Here is a 19,378-nt window from a genome sequence, read left to right as displayed (position 1 = left end):
GTGTCAAGTCAGCTGTACAAATGGTAGGAGGTAGTTTGCTGGGCTATCGGCAGGCAGCCATAGAATACGGATTTGGCCGTGGTTCTGCAAATCAATTCTCTTTAATGCATAGTAAATTAAATGAACATGTAAATTTGGTGCATCCGTATATTGTCTGGTGTAAGTTCAAGCTGTCTGTCAGGAATGGTAAGTCCGCCCCAAGGTGCTCTCACTACACATGGCTCCTTGTGATGTGGCTTTTGGATATCTGTTTATTTACAGTGCTGTAGCTTCTGGCTTGTGGTAATCATGTCAGATGACTGATGCAATTTTATCTTGTAATTGCTATTTGTACATTGTGTTCATAATCTAGTAAGAATGGGGAGATGGATACTTTTAATAAGCATATTTAGTGTTTCCCCACATGTACGTTCAGCAGACTAGCTTTAATACCTCCAAATAGCAGTGTAATAAATGACAATGAGATGATGACTGAGTGCATATGGCGTAGGCTTGTTGGAGCCAAAAGAGCAAGTGGATACGACTGCAGACAACACAGGTCATTCCTGCAGCTCTCAAAGAAAAAGATGCTGCTACTGCTGGAATTAAAAAAACTCCAACAGTGCTACAGTAAGAAATACTGAGAAATGTTCTGCAACTAAATTAAATATTATACATTTATTATTATATAATCATAATCGTTTCGTAATCACAGCAATTTCCATTTCAAAGTGGCACACAAAATCACACGCCAGTCGTTTTCTTACCACCACACCCCCCTCACACGTTTTCCCAATATCTAAATGGTGAAATCTAAAAGAATATCTTACTTGGTATCACTGCATGCACAATTTTTCTATTAAAATATAAAAATATTTATGCCATGTGGTGAACGGCACGACTTTTAACAGGCTTTTAGGAAATTGATTTATGGGATGCCCCCCTGAATTCAGAAGGGTTCTTAAAACCTGTGTGTTTACGGGCAGTGAGTTTGTACCGTACAGTTCGTGTGATGTGTCGCTAGCTGTGGTTCACTTGCAAAATTCATGACCAGATCTCTCAGGTTTCGTTTTGCATCAGAAATGTCTACTATTCTTGGGAGATCTTTATTATGGCTGGTTTCATTTTTACACAACTGGTAAGCTAAAAATATATGTAGCATCATGTTCCTGTCATTGTTTTATGAGGTTTTATTATTTTGGTCCCTTGTAGTGGCACACAGTTGAATGTACTATTAAGTAGGTCAGCTCCAGGCCCCTAGTCTGCTCTTTGAGGGGAAATATTTAATGGACCATAGGTCTCAAAGTTTTGGTGGGTAAATTGGCTTAATTCTCCTTTTCTATTATAGCAAATTAAACACTTCTGAGTTGGTTCTGTTAAAGCCGTTTTTTTTTGTTTTTTTTTAGCTTGAGCGCTCAGTACCTGCGGCTCTTTGCACTTACAGTACTTCTTCAACTCTGTGCTGACAGTTAAAAGGTTTAACCCCTTAGTGACTAGGCTATTTTTTTTTTTAATCTGACCAGTGTCACATTATGTAGTAATAACTCTGAAATGCTTCAACAAATCCCATTAATTTTGACAGCTTTTTTTCATGACACATTATACTTTATGATAATGGTGAATTCAGATTGATATGTTTTGCATAAATTTATAAAAATTTCAGAAATATGACTTTTTTTTTTTAAAATAGCAATTTTCAAACTTAGACTGATTATCCCTTTAATCCAGATAGTCATACCACACAGAAACCTTAATAACATTTCCATCATTTCTGCTTTACATCAGCACCATTTGCAAAATGTTGCTTTGTTTTGTTAGCATTTTAGAAAGTTTAATAATGTAGCAGTCATTTTTGGTGATGAGCGAGTGTACTCGTTGCTCAGGTGTCCTCCGAGTAATTTTTAGGGCTCGGAGATTTAGTTTTCATCGTGGCAGCTGAATGATATACAGCTATTAGCCAGGCTGAGTACAGTTATATGAAAAAGTTTGGGCACCCCTATTAATCTTAAGCTTAATGTTTTATAAAAATTGTTTTTTTTGCAACAGCTATTTCAGTTTCATATATCTAATAACTGTTGGACACAGTAATGTTTCTGCCTTGAAATGAGGTTTATTGTACTAACAGAAAATGTTCAATCTGCATTCAAACAAAATTTGACAGGTGCATAAGTATGTGCACCCTTATCATTTTCTTGTTTTAAATACTCCCCTACCTACTTTTTACTGACTTACTAAAGCACTTTTTTTGGTTTTGTAACCTCATTGAGCTTTGAACTTCATAGCCAGGTGTATGCAATCATGAGAAAAGCTACTTAAAGTGGCCACTTGCAAGTTGTTCTCCTGTTTGAATCTCCTCTGAAGAGTGGCATCATGGGCTCCTCAAAACAACTGTCAAATGATCTGAAAACAAAGATTATTCAACATAGTTGTTCAGGGGAAGGATACAAAAAGCTGTCTCAGAGATTTAACCTACATAGTTCCACTGTGAGGAACATAGTAAGGAAATGGAAGAACACAGGTACAGTTCTTGTTAAGGCCAGAAGTGGCCGGCCAAGAAAAACATCAGAAAGGCAGAGAAGAAGAATGGTGAGATCAGTCAAGGACAATCCTCAGACCACCTACAGAGAGCTGCAGCATCAACTTGCTGCAGATGGTGTCACTGTGCATCGGTCAACTATACAACGCGCTTTGCACAAGGAGAAGCTGTATGGGAGAGTGATGTGAAAGAAGCCGTTTCTGCAAGCACGCCACAAACAGTCGGCTGAGGTATGCAAAAGCACATTTGGAGAAGCCAATTTCTTTTTGGAAGAAGGTCCTGTGGACTGATGAAACCAAGATTGAGTTGTTTGGTCATACAAAAAGGCGTTATGCATGGCCGCAAAAAAACACAGCATTCCAAGAAAAACACTTGCTACTCACAGTAAAATTTGTTGGAGGTTCCATCATGCTTTGGGGCTGTGTGGCCAATGCCAGCACTGGGAATCTTGTTAAAGTTGAGGGACGCATGAATTCCTCTCAGTATCAGCAGATTCTTGACAATAATGTTCATGAATCAGTGACAAAGTTGAAGTTACGCAGGGGATGGATCTTTCAGCAAGACAATGATCCAAAACACCGCTCCAAATCTACTCAGGCATTCATGCAGAGGAACAATTACACTGTTCTGGAATGGCCATCCCAGTCCCCAGACCTGAATATCATTGAACATCTGTGGGATCATTTGAAGAGGGCCGTCCATGCTCGGCGACCATCAAACTTAACTGAACTGGAATTGTTTTGTAAAGAGGAATGGTCAAAAATACCTTCATCCAGGATCCAGGAACTCATTAAAATTTTAGCTACAGGAAGCGACTATAGGCTGTTATTTTTGCAAAAGGAGGATCTACTAAATATTAATGTCACTTTTCTGGTGAGGTGCCCATACTTATGCACCTGTCAAATTTTGTTTGAATGCAGATTGCACATTTTCTGTTAGTGCAATAAACCTCTTTTCAAGGCAGAAACATTACTGTGTCCAACAGTTATTAGATATATGAAACTGAAATAGCTGTTGCAAAAAAACAAACCAATTTTTATAAAACATTAAGCTTAAGATTAATAGGGGTGCCCAAACTTTTTCATATAACTGTACATGTGGGGGTTGCCTGGTTGCTAGGGAATCCCCACATGTTATCAAGCTGGCTAGTAGCTGTAAATCATTCAGCTGTCACGATGAAAACTAAATCTCCGAGCACTAAAAAATACTCGGAGGTCACCTGAGCGTGCTTGGGAAAACCCGAGCAACGAGTATACTTGCTCATCACTAGTAATTTTTCCTTTTTTTTTTTTTTTCAAGGAAATTTACAAAACTGATATTTTTAGAAATCTGTTTCGTTTTGAACTGACTTTGGGGGTCCAACATATTGGAAACCCCCAAATGTGATACCGTTTTAAAAACAGCGCCCCTCAATGTATTAAAAATTGCTTTAAGGTACTTCATTAACCCTTCAGGTACTTTTCAGGAATTAATGCAAAATGGCATTACAGGAATGAAAAAATGTATTTTTACTACTTAAATTTTTATAACTTCTGAACAGACTTCTATAGTCGGCAGACTCGAAGACAGATATTTGGCCATGAATTGCCATGGCAAACATCAGGACCACACGATCAAGATCTCAAGGTGCCGATGGGGTTAAAGAGGGAGCCCCCGCACTGTCTTCACCATTTAGATACCATAGTCACAATTGACAGCAGCATTTAAGGGGTTAAACAGCAATGGTCGGTGCCAACACAGATAGTGGCTGATGCAAAAAGTTGTCAGCTATAATGTACAGCCGACAGCTGCTGGATTGTCAACTGTATGGGTCGGCAATTTTCTCATATCTCAGGTCAGTAAAAAGACGTATTAGTGGTCACTAATGGGTTAAGGCTGGCTGAATCTATAAGGGAATGTGCACATTTTTCTCAGTTTTTTAAGAGGAGACTCTAACCAAAACTTGTGGTTTTTGAATTCTTTGTAGTTTTGGAGAATTTTTTCTCTAAAAACTCCTGAAGTAAAACTCATGTAAACATACCATAAAGGAATGTGCACACATCTTCTTGGCCAGGAGGGTCAGCTTCAAAACTTTCCTGAAAAATCTCTAAAACATTAAAAGACTGAACATATGAACTGCAATGTCAGAACAACTTGCAGTATATATGTTCATTTTTTTTTTTAACCTATTAATTAACTGCTTCAGGTTTTGAGAGTCGCAAAGCCATTAAAAGAAGTGCACTGACCACAGTGTCATTTAGACACTAGCAGACCCTCCGAGTTTTCCCCAGTGTAGCCGCTTCAGGAAAATAGCGGCGGCCGTTTTCCTGAGGTGGCTTCGTCCTCATTATTTAGGCTTTCACAGTATTGTTATAAGGGTATGTGCACACGTTGCGGATTTTGATGCGTTTGCGCAGCGTTTTTGGACGCACGGAATTGCATCAAATCTGCAATGTAGTGCACAAGCAATGTTAGTCAATTGGTGTGCAGATGCTGCGGAAAAATCCGCACGGATTTGCAGCGTTTTATTTTCCGCAGCATGTCAATTCTTTTTGCAGCTCTGCAGCGTTTCTGCACCCACTGACTACCATTGAGTCAGGCAATTCCGCAGCAAACCCGCAGGTTTAAAAAGATCTGCGGTTTTGCTGCGGGGTTGCGTGCGAGAAACTCTGCAGATCGGGAGGAGGAAGAGTGTGTGGGGGCGGAGACTGTGTGTGTGCGGAGATGTGTGTATGTGTGTGTGCAGTGCTGTATGTAGGCAGGCATCGTCTCATGGGACTACTAGTCCCATCCGGCTATGCCTGCTACAGTGACAGCTAGCCGATGATGGGACATTAGTAGTCCCCTCATCTGGCTACTGTGTAAAAAAACAAAAAAAAAACACATACTCTCATATACAGTAAACATACTCGCCATACAGCTAATCCCAGACGCCCTCGATCGCCTGTAAAAAATAAACCAACAGTATAATCCCTGTTCCGATGTAATCCATTTAATGACGAGTGTCCCACAACGATTTCCCGTGGAGAGCTGTCACATCTGGAGCCCACAACATTTTTTTTTCATTTTTTTTTTTTTTTAATTAGATATTGCGTTTAAGGCCGTGGTCACACTTGTGAGAAACTCGCACGAGTCTCGCACTTCAATACCCGACACTGCCACCGGCACTTGGGAGCGGAGTGTGCGGCTGCATGTATTTCTATGCAGCTGAAAGCTCCGGTCCGAGTGCCGGCGGCAGTGCTGGGTATTGAGGTGCGATACTCATGCGAGTTTCTCACAAGTGTGATCCCGGCCTAATGCAGATTTTGTGTGTGTCTGTGTTTATTTAACTCTTTATGTACCATTTTATTATGTTTATTACTAAACATTGGGCTTGGTATTATCTATCTCTATGTATATCTAACTACAGATCTGTCTATCTATAGATCTATCAATCATCTATCTGTGGGTGTAAACATTATTCTTCAATGGAGTATGTAAATGAAGAGGTTGAACAAGAAATGACATCACAATTTTTTTTGTTAAATAATATATCTTTATTTGGCTTACAAAAACGCATGAAAATTCGCATAAAAACGCGCAGATTTTTAATTGTGTTTTCTGCCAAGAGATGCAGAATCTGCGCAGAAAGTTCCACAGGCAAATCCGCAACGTGTCCACATACCCTATGACTATTTGTCCTTTCCTCAAGCACGACATTCTCTACCAGCAGTGTCGGCTTTTTCTACACGTGCCTACAAATGAAATTACTATATATATGCATTATATTCCCTCCTCCAAACCCTTCAATTTTCTCAGTGTTTAATGGGAATTTATTAGCATCATTTTATTCAGCTTCCTATTACCTACATGCCCATATAGATGGCTAAGGAGGGTTGATCCTGCTGACAGGTTCTCTTTAGGCTATGTGCACATGTTGCGGATTAGGCTTAGGAATTTTTGGTGCAGATTCTGCATCTCTTGGCAGAAAAAGCAGGTGCGGATTTGACACGCAGAAAAAGCAGGTGCGGATTTGACACGTTTTTTGTGCGGATTTGCTGCGGATTTACTGCAGATTTTTTTGCAGATTTACTGCGTTTTGTACCCCTGCGGATTTCTATAGTGGAATGGGTACAAAAACCCTGCAGATCCGCAAAAAAAGAAGTGACATGCTACTTCTTTTAATCCGCAGCGTTTCCTCACGGAGTTTTCCGCACCATTAGCACAGCATTTTTTTTTTCCATTGATTTACATTGTACTGTAAATCACTGGCGGATCTGCAGCGTTTCAGCACCGCAAAAACCGCTGCGGATCCGCAGGAAATCCACAACGTGTGCACATACCCTAACTAGCAAATTGTTGCCTAACACTTTTTTGCATTGTGTTTGAGAGTAGAAGCCTAAAATACAACCTGTAGACTAGTTCGTTGTAATGAGACTACTTTTGTGTAAATTGGTCAGCTTCGCTGGGAAGATAAATTGTCTTTTTATAGCTGTCACTTTTGCTTTGATTCATGAAATCTATTTTGTTTACAACATAATGCCAATTTCTGTAAATTAATTTTGTCGTTATGTCTAGACCTATTTTTCTCTGCGTTATTTTTAGAATCAATGAAGAAAACAAAATGACAAATCACTAACGAAAAAAAGTGTCTCCCTCTTGCATTGCTCATTACGTGTGTTAAAGTGCATGTAGTTCTGCCCTATTAGAATTGATGGGGAAAAAAGGCTTTTTTTTTTTTTTTTTTTTTTTTTATAGGGGTTGTCCACTACTCGGTCAACCTTTTCCTAATCACTGTGTTCACCTTTTATAAAATAACAAAATATTATACTCATTGCCGGTGCCATTCCAGGCCAGGTTTGTGGAGTCCGTAATCCAATCCTCCAGCTCCTCAATTTCCCTGACTCCGGCTCCATGCCTCAATACTGAGCCTGTACATAAAGTGCAGCACAGATTCATCTTAACTAAAAGATTAGATCTGGAACAGAACAGACATTTATAGGACATTTCAGAACTTTCCCAGATTCTTATGAAAAAAATTGTATCATATTGTGCATTGCGCTGATGTACCCAATTTATTATATAATTGTATTCTAGGAGTTGGTCCATTTTATACCGACTCTGACTCCAGCAAAATGGACACTGACTCACTTTGACTGCACAGTCCTGGTTCCTGCGGTGTTGGCATTGGCTCGCCTGGGGATTGTGTGATGTTGTAGCCCTGCTGCCAGTCAAAACCAGCTTCACTCTCCTTACCTTTTGACAAATCAGACATCCAAAGGAAGTGAGAGCTACGTCTGCTCTCGCTTTCTCCAGATGTAAACAGTGTCCATAGGAGAGCAGAGTGAGGCCAGACCTGATTGGCCTCATCGCATGACATAAGGATCGCATGACATAAGAATGTCACGCAATCCCTGGGAGAGCCAGTGCCAACACCGCTGGAATGACACTGGCACCAAAGGTGAGTTTAGGTGGTTCCTTTTTACTGGAAAGGAAAAACTTAGGGGTTGTCAGAGTAGTGGTCAAGCCCTTTAAAGGGAATGGGTCATCAGAAAACGGCTTTTTGTTTAACTCCAATTTTGATGTTAAGTTAAGAATTTGTATCAAAAAATTATTTTATATCCTATTGCTATGTCAAACATCCGTAATCTTACAATTTTCACACTGGTCACTAGGCCTTTCACCACGTGAATGGTGCTACTAACGTAAGGTCCATGCACTTAGTATTATACTTGCCACCTGCCATCTTCTCTTCCTAGTGCCGCTGTGGTCCCAAGCCGCAAATCTTGTGACCGCAACTTCTGACTGATCGGAAGCCAGAGGTAAATGGCTACAAGCTCTCAATACAAGTCTATGAGAGCCTTGTCTTGGCCTGATTTTTGATTGCCGAGCAGATGAAGACTGGGCGTCTGGTAAGTATAAGACAAAGTGCAGGGAACTTGCATTAGTGGCACAACTCGCAGCAATAAAAAAATGCTGAAGTTGAGCTTTACATTTTTTTTTTTTTTAAAGGGAACCTGTCACCCCCAAAATCGATGGTGAGGTAAGCTCACCGTCATCAGGGGCTTCTCTACAGCATTCTGTAATGCTGTAGATAAGCCCCAGATGTTACGTAAAAGAGGAGAAAAAGAGGTTAGATTATACTCTCCCAGGGGCGGTCCAGCTGCGGTCCGGGTCCGATGGGTGTCTCAGGTCCGGTCCGGAGCCTCCCATCGGACCCGGACCGCCCCTGGGTGAGTATAATCTAACGTCTTTTTCTCCTCTATCAGGTAACATCGGGGGCTTATCTACAGCATTCCAGAATGCTGTAGATAAGCCCCTGATGACGGTGAGCTTACCTCACCATCGATTTTGGGGTAGACAGGTTCCCTTTAACTAAAAAAAAAAAAAAAAAAAAATCACCGTAAATGTACAAGCTTGGGAAACCTTTCCCCGGTCATTCTCACCTTAATGAAGTAATAACAAAAATGGTGGAACTGCAGGTTTTTCCCACCATTTCACCCCACGTGGAAACTTTTTCCCCATTTTTTTTTTTCTTTTTAAAGAAAACTGGACATCCAAAATGTTTATTTACTCAGCATAACAAACAGAGCAGGTGTTCGCCCTCCTCAGGTCCAGCACCGTCTCTCTGCGGTTGCCCAGTCTTTGTTTTGACTACATTGGTGACGTTGTATCGACCGCTCACATCACTTCTGCAGCAAATTACTGAGCTCTGCAGCTTGAGCCATCTATCTTAGCTAAGCTACTGATCTATAAATGTGTGGAGTAACATGTAAAAGCCCTTTAAAGCACCACGCCAGCATTGTTTTTTCTTATTTTACCACTAAAGTGGTGCTTACAACCTAAGGTCTGCACGTACTGTCATACTTGTCGTTTCTCTCTTCAGTCTCCACAGTTTGTGTCCTGCTGGATTGCTCCAGAGTTTGCTGGGTGACGCAGAGGTCACACTTCATTGCAAGTCTATGAGAGCTTCGTTCTGGCTCCCATAGACTTGCATTGGGAGCGTGTGACCATTACTTCTGATTTCCAGCCATTAGAAGTTGTAGTCACAAGATGGTTCCATGGGACCGGAGGATTTCAAGGATTTTTTTTTAGTTTTTCCCTATGTTTGGAGATTCCTTGGACCTTACTAGATTTGTAACCTGTTGAACGCCAAACTATGTTTCATTTAAAGGAAAAAAGCAATTGGAACAGGTCATAGTAGTTCACCAATGTCTAGTGGTGTGTAACAGCAGCATTCATTGACCAGTGGTCTTCTCATAGTGTGTAGTACAGCTGAGCAGTAGCCAGGGCTGCAAATGGCAGGTCACATCTGAAAAATTAACATTGTTTAAACTTAACAACCCCTTTATCAGCAATCCCCAGGATAGGAGATATGTTAATCGGTGAGTGGTCAGCTGCTAAAACCTGCGTCGCACTGCAGAGCCGGAAACCACCTGTTAATAGAGCGGCAGTGTCCGTGTTCCCCCTTCCATTCATTCCCTATGTGGCTGCTGAGCGCTGTGCTTGTATTTTTTTCCGGCAGCCCGGAAAATGAATGAATGGAGCAGTGGACGGGTATTCGACCTGCTGCTCCATATTGTAACAGGAATAAAAGCTCCTGGTCGGTGATCAAAAATTCCAGATCTGCAGATCAGTGCAGATGAGCGAGTTATCACTTAGGGGATAACATGTTTTAACAGGGCAACCCATGTAAGCATAATGGCAAATGTGAGTTACCATATTTTATTTGTTTGCTTTCAGAGCACCTAAAATTGAAGTTTGGACATGTCAAATGGTGTTCTAGTCGCTGCAGATAGTGCATCAATATTTTGTCAGCAGAAAGCATGTCATTGAATATATTTGTTAATTGTATTATTCAGATCTGTGTTTAGTCATCATTCTCTGCTTGAAATACTGTAAAAGAGCATTTCCACGCAATACCCTGCCTCAACTGGAGATGTTACAAGCCAGCCAGCAAAGTATTGCACAGCCAATACTTGGGTTCTGTTCCTATTTGCACAAGCTGTGGGCTGTAATGAACTGTCAGTTATGTAACGGTTTCTTACATTGTCAAGGGAATCTGTCAGCAGGATTTCACCCAACAAACTATTTGACTGTGTATTTCTTTCAATGACAAGTCCAGTAATAACTTTACATGACCCGTCCAGTCCATTAGTGAGAAATCAGTGTTTGAATCGATAGACTAATGAGGCTGCAGAACTATTTGTAGATCTAAATCCTCTGTCACTCCAGCTCTATTCCCTGCCCAGTGATGCCTCCTGCTGAGAGATTCCCCTTAAATCCTCTGTAATATCAAGCTCATTGAGCTTACATTTCTGCTAATCTAGTGTGTGTGGGAAAAATAGTGAAATTGATGACTTTACAAATTTGCCATGACCTGCATTGCAAGCCAAGAACATGATAGCAGCAGGAGGCATTGTTGGTAGCCTGTATGCAGGGATGAATGTGGGCTAGGCATGACTGACAGCATGGCTAAGTGAATCCGGCTCTGTGGTTTCTACTAAATAAGGATTGACATTTATCTGTTGTTAGGTTTATGCTTTCATGACTATTGAGGCTTTTAGAATTGAACTTCCAAAATGCTTCCCTCTCCACCCCTTCCTGGAAATAAAAGGAGTTTACCCATGATCAAGTACATTTTAATCGATAGATCTTTGAGTAATAATAATTTCCACAATTGGATATGTGTTTTACACATGGGCCCCTGCTATGTACTGTGTAATGGCGGTGTCTGACCGTGCAGGAACATGGTCTGATCATATCGCAGCTCCTGGGCAGGGGAGGAAGCAAAAAAGTATACAGACAGGACAGGAGGGGATCACAGCTGATTCTTTTTGTAAGTTAAAACATTTCACTGCCTGTTACACAATGTTTCAAAGAAAGAATCGGCTGTGATCCCTCCTGTCCGGTCTGTATACTCTTTTGCATCCGCCACTGCCCAGGAGATGTGGTATGATCAGACCATGTTCGTCAATGTAAATCGGACTCTGCCATTAAAATCCATGGTAATCTGTTCAGATTTCCATCCATTTTACACTGGTCCATTACTAAGATTCACTGGATAAATTAAGTTCAGACAGTGTACCTGCTTCAGTTTTTATAAACAAATTTAAAAAACCCAGAAATAGTAAAGATGAGAATGAGCTGTCCGTTATGCATTTAGAGCTAGTCTGGGTTTCTACCTGCATGAATAACTGTAGTAGAAATAACTCGTTTTTAAGGGGGTTTATATGTTTTGTTTTTCTTCTGCTAACTTATATTGTCTACAATGAAGAAAGCCTGCAGTAAAAATGGCGAATAACATTAACATGCCCCAGTCTTTTTTTATTTTTTTTTAATAAATCGTTCCACAGGTCCAAAAAAAATGAAAATAAAATGCACCATGTGAATGAGATTTTAAGAATCACTCCATCCCCTAACAGTCACAATCCACTCGCTCTTCCCTGGTTTACCACACACAGGTTTTTTTAAACTTTTTCCATACATGGTCCAGAAGCTGAATTTTTCTTTTAAAGCAATGCTTTATTCCTTGGAAGTTTTTGTACAATTTTTTGCCTTTTTTTGCAATTTACTTTGAAAACTGGCTGCAATTATACAATTTTGTTTTTATTTGGTTCATAAATCCGGATTCTTAAAGGGAACCAAAAAAACCACTATTAACCTGCGGATAAACCCCATATTTCCAGGTTAATGGTGTTTTTTTTTCAGATAATAGCCTTACTAACTTGCCTGGTGCTTCTGCTTTCAGTCAGCCCATTAGCGGCAGCTGACCAGCATGGACTCGGCATTAGTGTCGGCTGTCAGTCAGTGCCGGAGGCCCAGTTATAACCGCTGCTCTGTATACTCAAAGCCGTGACTGAAACCAGAATGCTGCTGGGGAGAATAGAGATCATTTTCTCCTGGCAGTGTTCGGCTACATGCGGGCACCGAGCTGGTTAGTAATGCTATTAACCTGCAGATATGGGGTTAGTGTTTTTCTGGTGACAGGTTCCCTTTGAGCTGCATTTACAGCTGCTGATGCGCATCGTTGATTGGCCACATGTTTGTTGGTGGGCTTCTGTTTAATATCCCGTTTACACAGGCAGACCGCACTTCAGAGGCGCACTGACCTATCAGTAATAGATCGATGAGGGTGCTATAGCCTGCTGGTTTTCTTGACCTGTTTATACTGGATGATATGCTGCTGACAATCCGGAATGATTTTCTTTTTGGCAAGCCCAAAGAACAAGTTTGGCTCTTTCATCGGGAGCTCGGCAGCCAGTTTGCACTGCCAGATTATCATGGATGAGCGTGCATAGGAACCATAATCATACAGTGTAACTGCACTTTTTCCTGGGTTATCCTGGTGCTCCGTTTCATTGGCATATTGTAAAAAGAAAACAGAGTGCGTCGTATCACTGTTATGTAGGGATTCGCCTTTAAAAATGTCACATGGCTGCAGCAATGTGGCAGGTAAATAAGCAAAAGGTAGCACAGAAATCTGACTGCTCAATGCTGAGGCCTCCTGTTTGGGGAATGACATTCAGAAGGACACATCTCGTGCTAGTCTTTCCAGGGTTTTGGATATTGGGTATGCTTTGTATCAGAGCCAGCCGCTCTCTGACTTCATTATTCACTATATCTTTATGTAGAAGAACACTGCCTTTGCTCTTGCCATTTCCTCTGTTCTGTAATCCACCTCTGCAACCTGCTTGCATCATCCCTCAGTATTTCACCTGCTTGTGTAAGAAGCGTGTATATTTCCAGTTTATGAGCATCCTCTCTTGTGTAATTGTCTATTCTGCATTGCATTTGGGGCTGTTGGTCACAAAGCTGACACTTACTACTGAGCTATCTGTGGCTTTCTCTCTCGGTTAAGTAACTTTTACTATGCTTTTCCCCAGGGATGTGACCCACCAAATCATAGCGAAACCCGAACGGTTTATGTGGCCAATAGATTCCCTCAACATGGCCATTACGTTCCTCAAAAATTTGCAGACAACAGAATCATTTCCTCTAAGGTAAGTTTTCCATTATAGACTGGTGCCCACTGCCCTGTGTGCCAGTGCTGAGTGCATGATGTAAGCCTGTGCACAGATTGTATGTTAATCTCCTAGACGTGAGACTTAAGAAAAATCTGTGTAGCTTAGGTAAAGGAATGATGAGTTGTCAGTGTGTGAAGGTTCAGTGCAGGCCATCATTATCTATTTTTAGGCCTACCTGTTGCTGTGGTTTCATAGTCTCTGTGGTAAAAGTGGCCATATACTGTGCTGTGTTTATTTCAGTAACATTATATACTAGAATGTAGCACACTGTCAGTAGTACCAAGAGGCAAACCCTACCTTTATGTCTGCCCTGAGTGGAGGAGACATGACTGGTGGAAAATGTATTCTGCTACACCAGCTATGGGGAACCTCAAGCCCGCGTGGGATATTTACGGCTCTCGATGACCTTTCCCTGGCAGATTACCGGAAACCGCAGTGCTTGGGCTATCAAATGTGTTTTGACGTTCGTCAACCTTTTAATTTCTTCTGCTCTGAGAGCGCGTACGCGTAGCATTTTCTACTGAACACTGAGGTACGTGCTGTGAAAGATTAAACCCTGATACCAGTGGCAGCGTCAGTGCCAGTGTCAGGATTTACATTGTGGGAGGAGTTGGCGCCTGATTTGTACCACCCACGAAGAATAGTATAAATATCCAAATCGCCCTTTGGAGAAAAAACAAACCTAATGTATTTTTTTGGTCCCCTATCACATTCAGCATCTGGAATCTTACCCTTCCTCACACCCAGCTGAAATTCTGTTTAGGCCAGTTTTCCACACTGGCTGTGGTCCTCCTGACCCAAACTCATCAGCTTTGTAGGCTTATATGAATCGGTTACGATTGGGTCAGGAGACCTATAGCTAATCTGAAAATTATGGTCCATGCACAAACAATTGAAACTTGGACGTGTGACGCTAACTTAGCATGGACTTCTATGGAGAACTAACCTCTCCATAGAACTAACAGCAAGTGTTCCAGATTAATTGCAGTCACTAGGATATTATAACGGATCAAACCAACCTTGGGTTAGTTACTGATGTTTGTCCTACAATTTTTCTTCTTACTTTCCCGTGTCCAGTTCTACACTGCAGCTCACCTACCATTGTTGGCTTGTCGTCCAGAGCAGTTATGACCAATGCTGCTCTCTCCCCCATACAGTTGTGGTCAAAAGTATTGACACCCCTGCAATTCTGTCAGATAATACGCAGTTCTTCCTGAAAATGATTGCAATCACAAATTCTTTGGTATTATTATCTTCATTTAATTTGTCTTAAATGAAAAAACACAAAAGAGAATGAAGCAAAAACCAAAACATTGATCATTTCACACAAAACTCCAAAAATGGGCCAGACAAAACCCTCAGCCTAATACTTGGTTGCACAACTTTTAGCCAAAATAACTGCGACCAACCGCTTCCGGTAACCATCAATGAGTTTTTTACAATGCTCTGCTGGAATTTTAGACCAATCTTCTTTGGCAAACTGCTCCAGGTCCCTGATATTTGAAGGGTGCCTTCTCCAAACTGCCATTTTTAGATCTCTCCACGGGTGTTCTATGGGATTCAGGTCTGGACTTATTGCTGGCCACCTTAGAAGTCTCCAGTGCTTTCTCTCAAACCATTTTCTAGTGCTTTTTGAAGTGTTTTGGGTCATTGTCCTGCTGGAAGACCCATGACCTCTGAGGGAGACCCAGCTTTCTCACACTGGGCCCTACATTATGTTGCAAAATTTGTTGGTAGTCTTCAGACTTCATAATGCCATGCACACGGTCAAGCAGTCCAGTGCCAGAGGCAGCAAAGCAACCCCAAAACATCAGGGAACCTCCGCCATGTTTGACTGTAGGGACCGTGTTCTTTTCTTTGAATGCCTCTTTTTTTTCTCCTGTAAACTCTATGTTGATGCCTTTGCCCAAAAAGCTCTACTTTTATCTCATCTGACCAGAGAACATTCTTCCAAAACGTTTTAGGCTTTTTCAGGTAAGTTTTGGCAAACTCCAGCCTGGCTTTTTTATGTCTCGGGGTAAGAAGTGGGGTCTTCCTGGGTCTCCTACCATGCAGTCCCTTTTCATTCAGATGCCGACGGATAGTAAGGGTTGACACTGTTGTACCCTCGGACTGCAGGGCAGCTTGAACTTGTTTGGATGTTAGTCGAGGTTCTTTATCTAACATGCGCACAATCTTGCGTTGAAATCTCTTGTCAATTTTTCTTTTCCGTCCACATCTAGGGAGGTTAGCCACAGTGCCATGGGCTTTAAACTTCTTGATGACTGCGCACGGTAGACACAGGAACATTCAGGTCTTTGGAGATGGACTTGTAGCCTTGAGATTGCTCATGCTTCCTCACAATTTGGTTTCTCAAGTCCTCAGACAGTTCTTTGGTCTTCTTTCTTTTCTCCATGCTCAATGTGGTACACACAGGACAGAGGTTGAGTCAACTTTAATCCATGTCAACTGGCTGCAAGTGTGATTTTAGTTATTGCCAACACCTGTTAGGTGCCACAGGTAAGTTACAGGTGCTGTTAATTACACAAATTAGAGAAGCATCACATGATTTTTCGAACATTGCCAATACTTTTGTCCACCCCCTTTTTTATGTTTGGTGTGGAATTATATCCAATTTGGCTTTAGGACAATTCTTTTTGTGTTTTTTCATTTAAGACAAATTAAATAAGGATAATAATAGCAAAGAATTTGTGTTTGCAATCATTTTCAGGAAGAAACTGAGTATTATCTGACAGAATTGCAGGGGTGTCAATACTTTTGGCCACAACTGTAGTTACTTGGCCTTTATCAAATTGCTTGCATAAATGTCATACATAGAAGAGTGCAGCAACTATGGAGTGTCCCTATATGTGTGTGTGCATAGGGAGAGACCTGTCAGTCATGCATAGCCTGGCAGGGAGAGCTTGGTGGGGCTCGCCTCGGTTACTAGTCATCTTGTTACTTTACCTGTTTTAAAATCTGTTTTAACTGCAACAGCGGAGCGTTGCAGGGTGGCACATGGAGTATAAGCGAAGCCACAGGGAATGCCGTGACAGGCTCCCTTTAATGTGCTTTACTTGCTTTCTCTGTAGGTAGCACGGAGTACAAGTGGAGGCAAATTAAAAAGGGGGGTCTGTGTGGCTAAAACAAAGAAGCTGATGTTTAAAGGAAACCTGTCACTAGATTCATGCTGCCTGAACCATGGGTGACATTAGTTACACTAGCTGCGCAATTGTAACCAGATATGTTTTACTCTGAAACAAACCCAGCATTTCAGAGAAAACATCGTTTGAAAAGCCAGCCTGGGATTATAGGCAGATACCTGACTAGTCTGGCTCAGCCCCCATCCGGCATCTCCATGTCCCACTCCGATTGACTAACCGCTCTCTATGTTACATATACCGGAGACCTACCAACTGTCGCGAGGCATGGAGAAAGCCGTAAGGGGGCTACGACGGACTAGTCGGGTCTCTATCACGACGGACTAGTCGGGTTTCTATCTGTGACACCCCAGACCAGCTTTTTAAACAGTTTTCTCTGAAATGCTGCTCGGTTTCCAAGTAAAACTTCTCTCAAATTCACAGATTCCCAGCTTGAAGATCAGGACACATGAATCTAGTGATGGGTTTTAAGATGTATGCCTTTTTTGTTAAGGCTTTACAATCTACATCATTTTTGCAGAAAATGATTCTGCTTATACTAGCTTGAAGAAAAGGACAAGCTACTAATTGTTTATTGGTCTGAAAAAATGCTAAATCATTAGTTCAAGGCCACAGAAATACTGTGCATTTAAAACTCTTTTCCCTTTCTGTACAAATTAATTTTGTATATTGGACACAATGTTTTGTTTTTGACAGTGATTTGGATTGGATGTGGCTTTATTTTATTTTTTATCTGCTTTTTATTTTACATTTATTTTATATTTTGGACTCCCATAAAGTTATAAAAAGCCTTTTAGTGCATTACAGTGTTTGAGTACTATTTTCTTTATAATTTGATTTCCCTATAACTGGGACTGGTATATTAGGACTGGGACCTAGCAGCTCCTGCTCCCACCCTGCACCAGTCCTTACGAGGCTGCGCTAGTGGCGCTTCCTATTTATCTGTATCCAGTGCTAGTTCAGTGCTGTGTATACAGCGATATGGAAGGCAGAGACCGTAATAAAGGATCTATGCCTTCCTTATGGGGACAGACGGCTACACTGTCTCGCAGCTGCACGCAGGGCTGTGGAGGTGGTAAGCCAAACTTCTGACTCCTCCATTTCCCTGACTCCGACTCCCCCAGCACTGGTCACTACTGATCATGTGCATAAAGTGCAGCACAGATTCATCTCAATTAAAAGTCGAGATCCCCAGATCAGGAGCAGAACAGACATTTACATGACATTTCATAACTTTCCCAGATTATGACAACATTTACAGCACATTCTGCATTGAACTACTTCCCAATTCATTACCGTATTTTTCACTTTTATTAGACGCACTTTTTTCCTTCAAATGTGGGAGTAAAGTATGGGGTGCGTCTTATGGTTGGAATGTAGCATGTGGGATCGCAGGAGGCAGGAAAACATCGCCACTGCAGGAATCCGGCGCTGGGGAAACCATGTGGTCCAAATACTTAAATACTTCATTAGCCACTTCCCTGCCCACCTGTCATTGCCGAGCAGGGAGCAGCAAATGAATATTCCTTCACAAAAACTACGGACCCACATGGTTTCCCCAGCGCCGGATGACTGCAGCAGCTGGGGAGATCTGTGTCCGGTGGAGGAGGGTGCAGGAGCACGGTGGCACAGGAGGAAGGGATGCCCGCATGCCTGACAGCGCTGATGTAGTGCTGAATGCTCTGTGGAGGACCTGTGCTGAGGTCATGAAGAGGACGGGCATGACCGCACAAAGCCCTGCCTCTTCATGATGTCATCACAGGTCCTGCAGACACCTCACTACAAACAGTGCAGCTTCGTCTTACATGATCTGTGGTGAGGTCATAAGAGGGAGGGCACTGTGCGGTCATGGCTGGCTGCAGGACCTGCACTGAGCACAGCCTGTACAAGAAAGAATTACGGTAATTAACCCTAGAGCGCATACCCATAGGAATCTACACATTCATGCACCTGGGGCCTTTTAGGCCTGTTTACAATTATCATGGAATAACTCAAATAAAAATACTTTTCAAAGTTTATTGCCAAGTAAGGATGCATTCCCACTAGCGCAGGGGTCCGCCAGGACGGGATTCCGTAATGGATCTGACCTCCTGGTGACCCCAGCTAAGGCTGGCGGACGCATACCTGGGGCCTCGCAGGCCTGCCAGGTTACTTGTTTTGTATTTTCTGTAAAATTACTTTAGTTAGAATTTTGAAACTCTAGGTATTCCTCAGGTATATAGTTGTTAGTAATTTCCAGTTGTTCATATATTTTTATGTTATAGGCATTTCGGTATAACAACCTTTTTTTGGGACTACCCCATATTCACGCACCTGGGGCCTTTTAGGCCTGTGTGCAAATAACACTGAATAACTCAAATAAAAATACTTTTCAAAATTTATTTTACAATTGCAAGGTAAGGATGCATTCCAACTAGCTCTGGGGTCCGCCAGGAGGGGATCCGTAATGGATCTGACCTCCTGGTGACCCCAGCTAAGGCTGGCAGAATCCCGCTATTCTGGCAGCCTTAGCTGGAGTTACCAGGAGGTCAGATCCATTATGGATCCCCTTCTGGCGAACCCCAGCGCTACTGGGAACACAGCCTAAGATGTGTATATTTCAAAACATAATTATGTGCATAAAACAACAAAAAAGTAAGTAAACGCCAAATATAGGCATTCTATATGCAATTTTTTTATGAAAACATTTTTTGGTTGTAGCAAACTTGGTGCAGGAATATTTATTTGTAACTTTACAT

The 19,378-nt window shown here is 41.8% G+C and overlaps 1 protein-coding gene across 7 annotated transcripts in view; it reads left to right on the top strand.

Annotated features, from left to right (window-relative positions):
* The window catches only part of ATP11B (ATPase phospholipid transporting 11B (putative)), a 192,847-nt gene that overhangs the window by 36,855 nt on the left and 136,614 nt on the right, over positions 1-19,378 (top strand). For 6 of the 7 annotated variants that reach the window (XM_077290435.1, XM_077290439.1, XM_077290436.1 and 3 more), the window contains exon 2: positions 13,360-13,476. In XM_077290435.1, the coding sequence (XP_077146550.1) occupies positions 13,360-13,476 (117 nt within the window). Of the gene's footprint in view, positions 1-13,359; positions 13,477-18,477; positions 18,542-19,378 lie in introns of those variants that run through there. The other variant, XM_077290440.1, reaches the window with a different exon arrangement.

This window comes from Ranitomeya variabilis, chromosome 2 (assembly GCF_051348905.1).
Source record: "Ranitomeya variabilis isolate aRanVar5 chromosome 2, aRanVar5.hap1, whole genome shotgun sequence".
Lineage (NCBI taxonomy): Eukaryota > Metazoa > Chordata > Amphibia > Anura > Dendrobatidae > Ranitomeya > Ranitomeya variabilis.
Note: the sequence above shows the minus strand (reverse complement) of the source record. Positions and strands in the feature narration are given on the sequence as shown.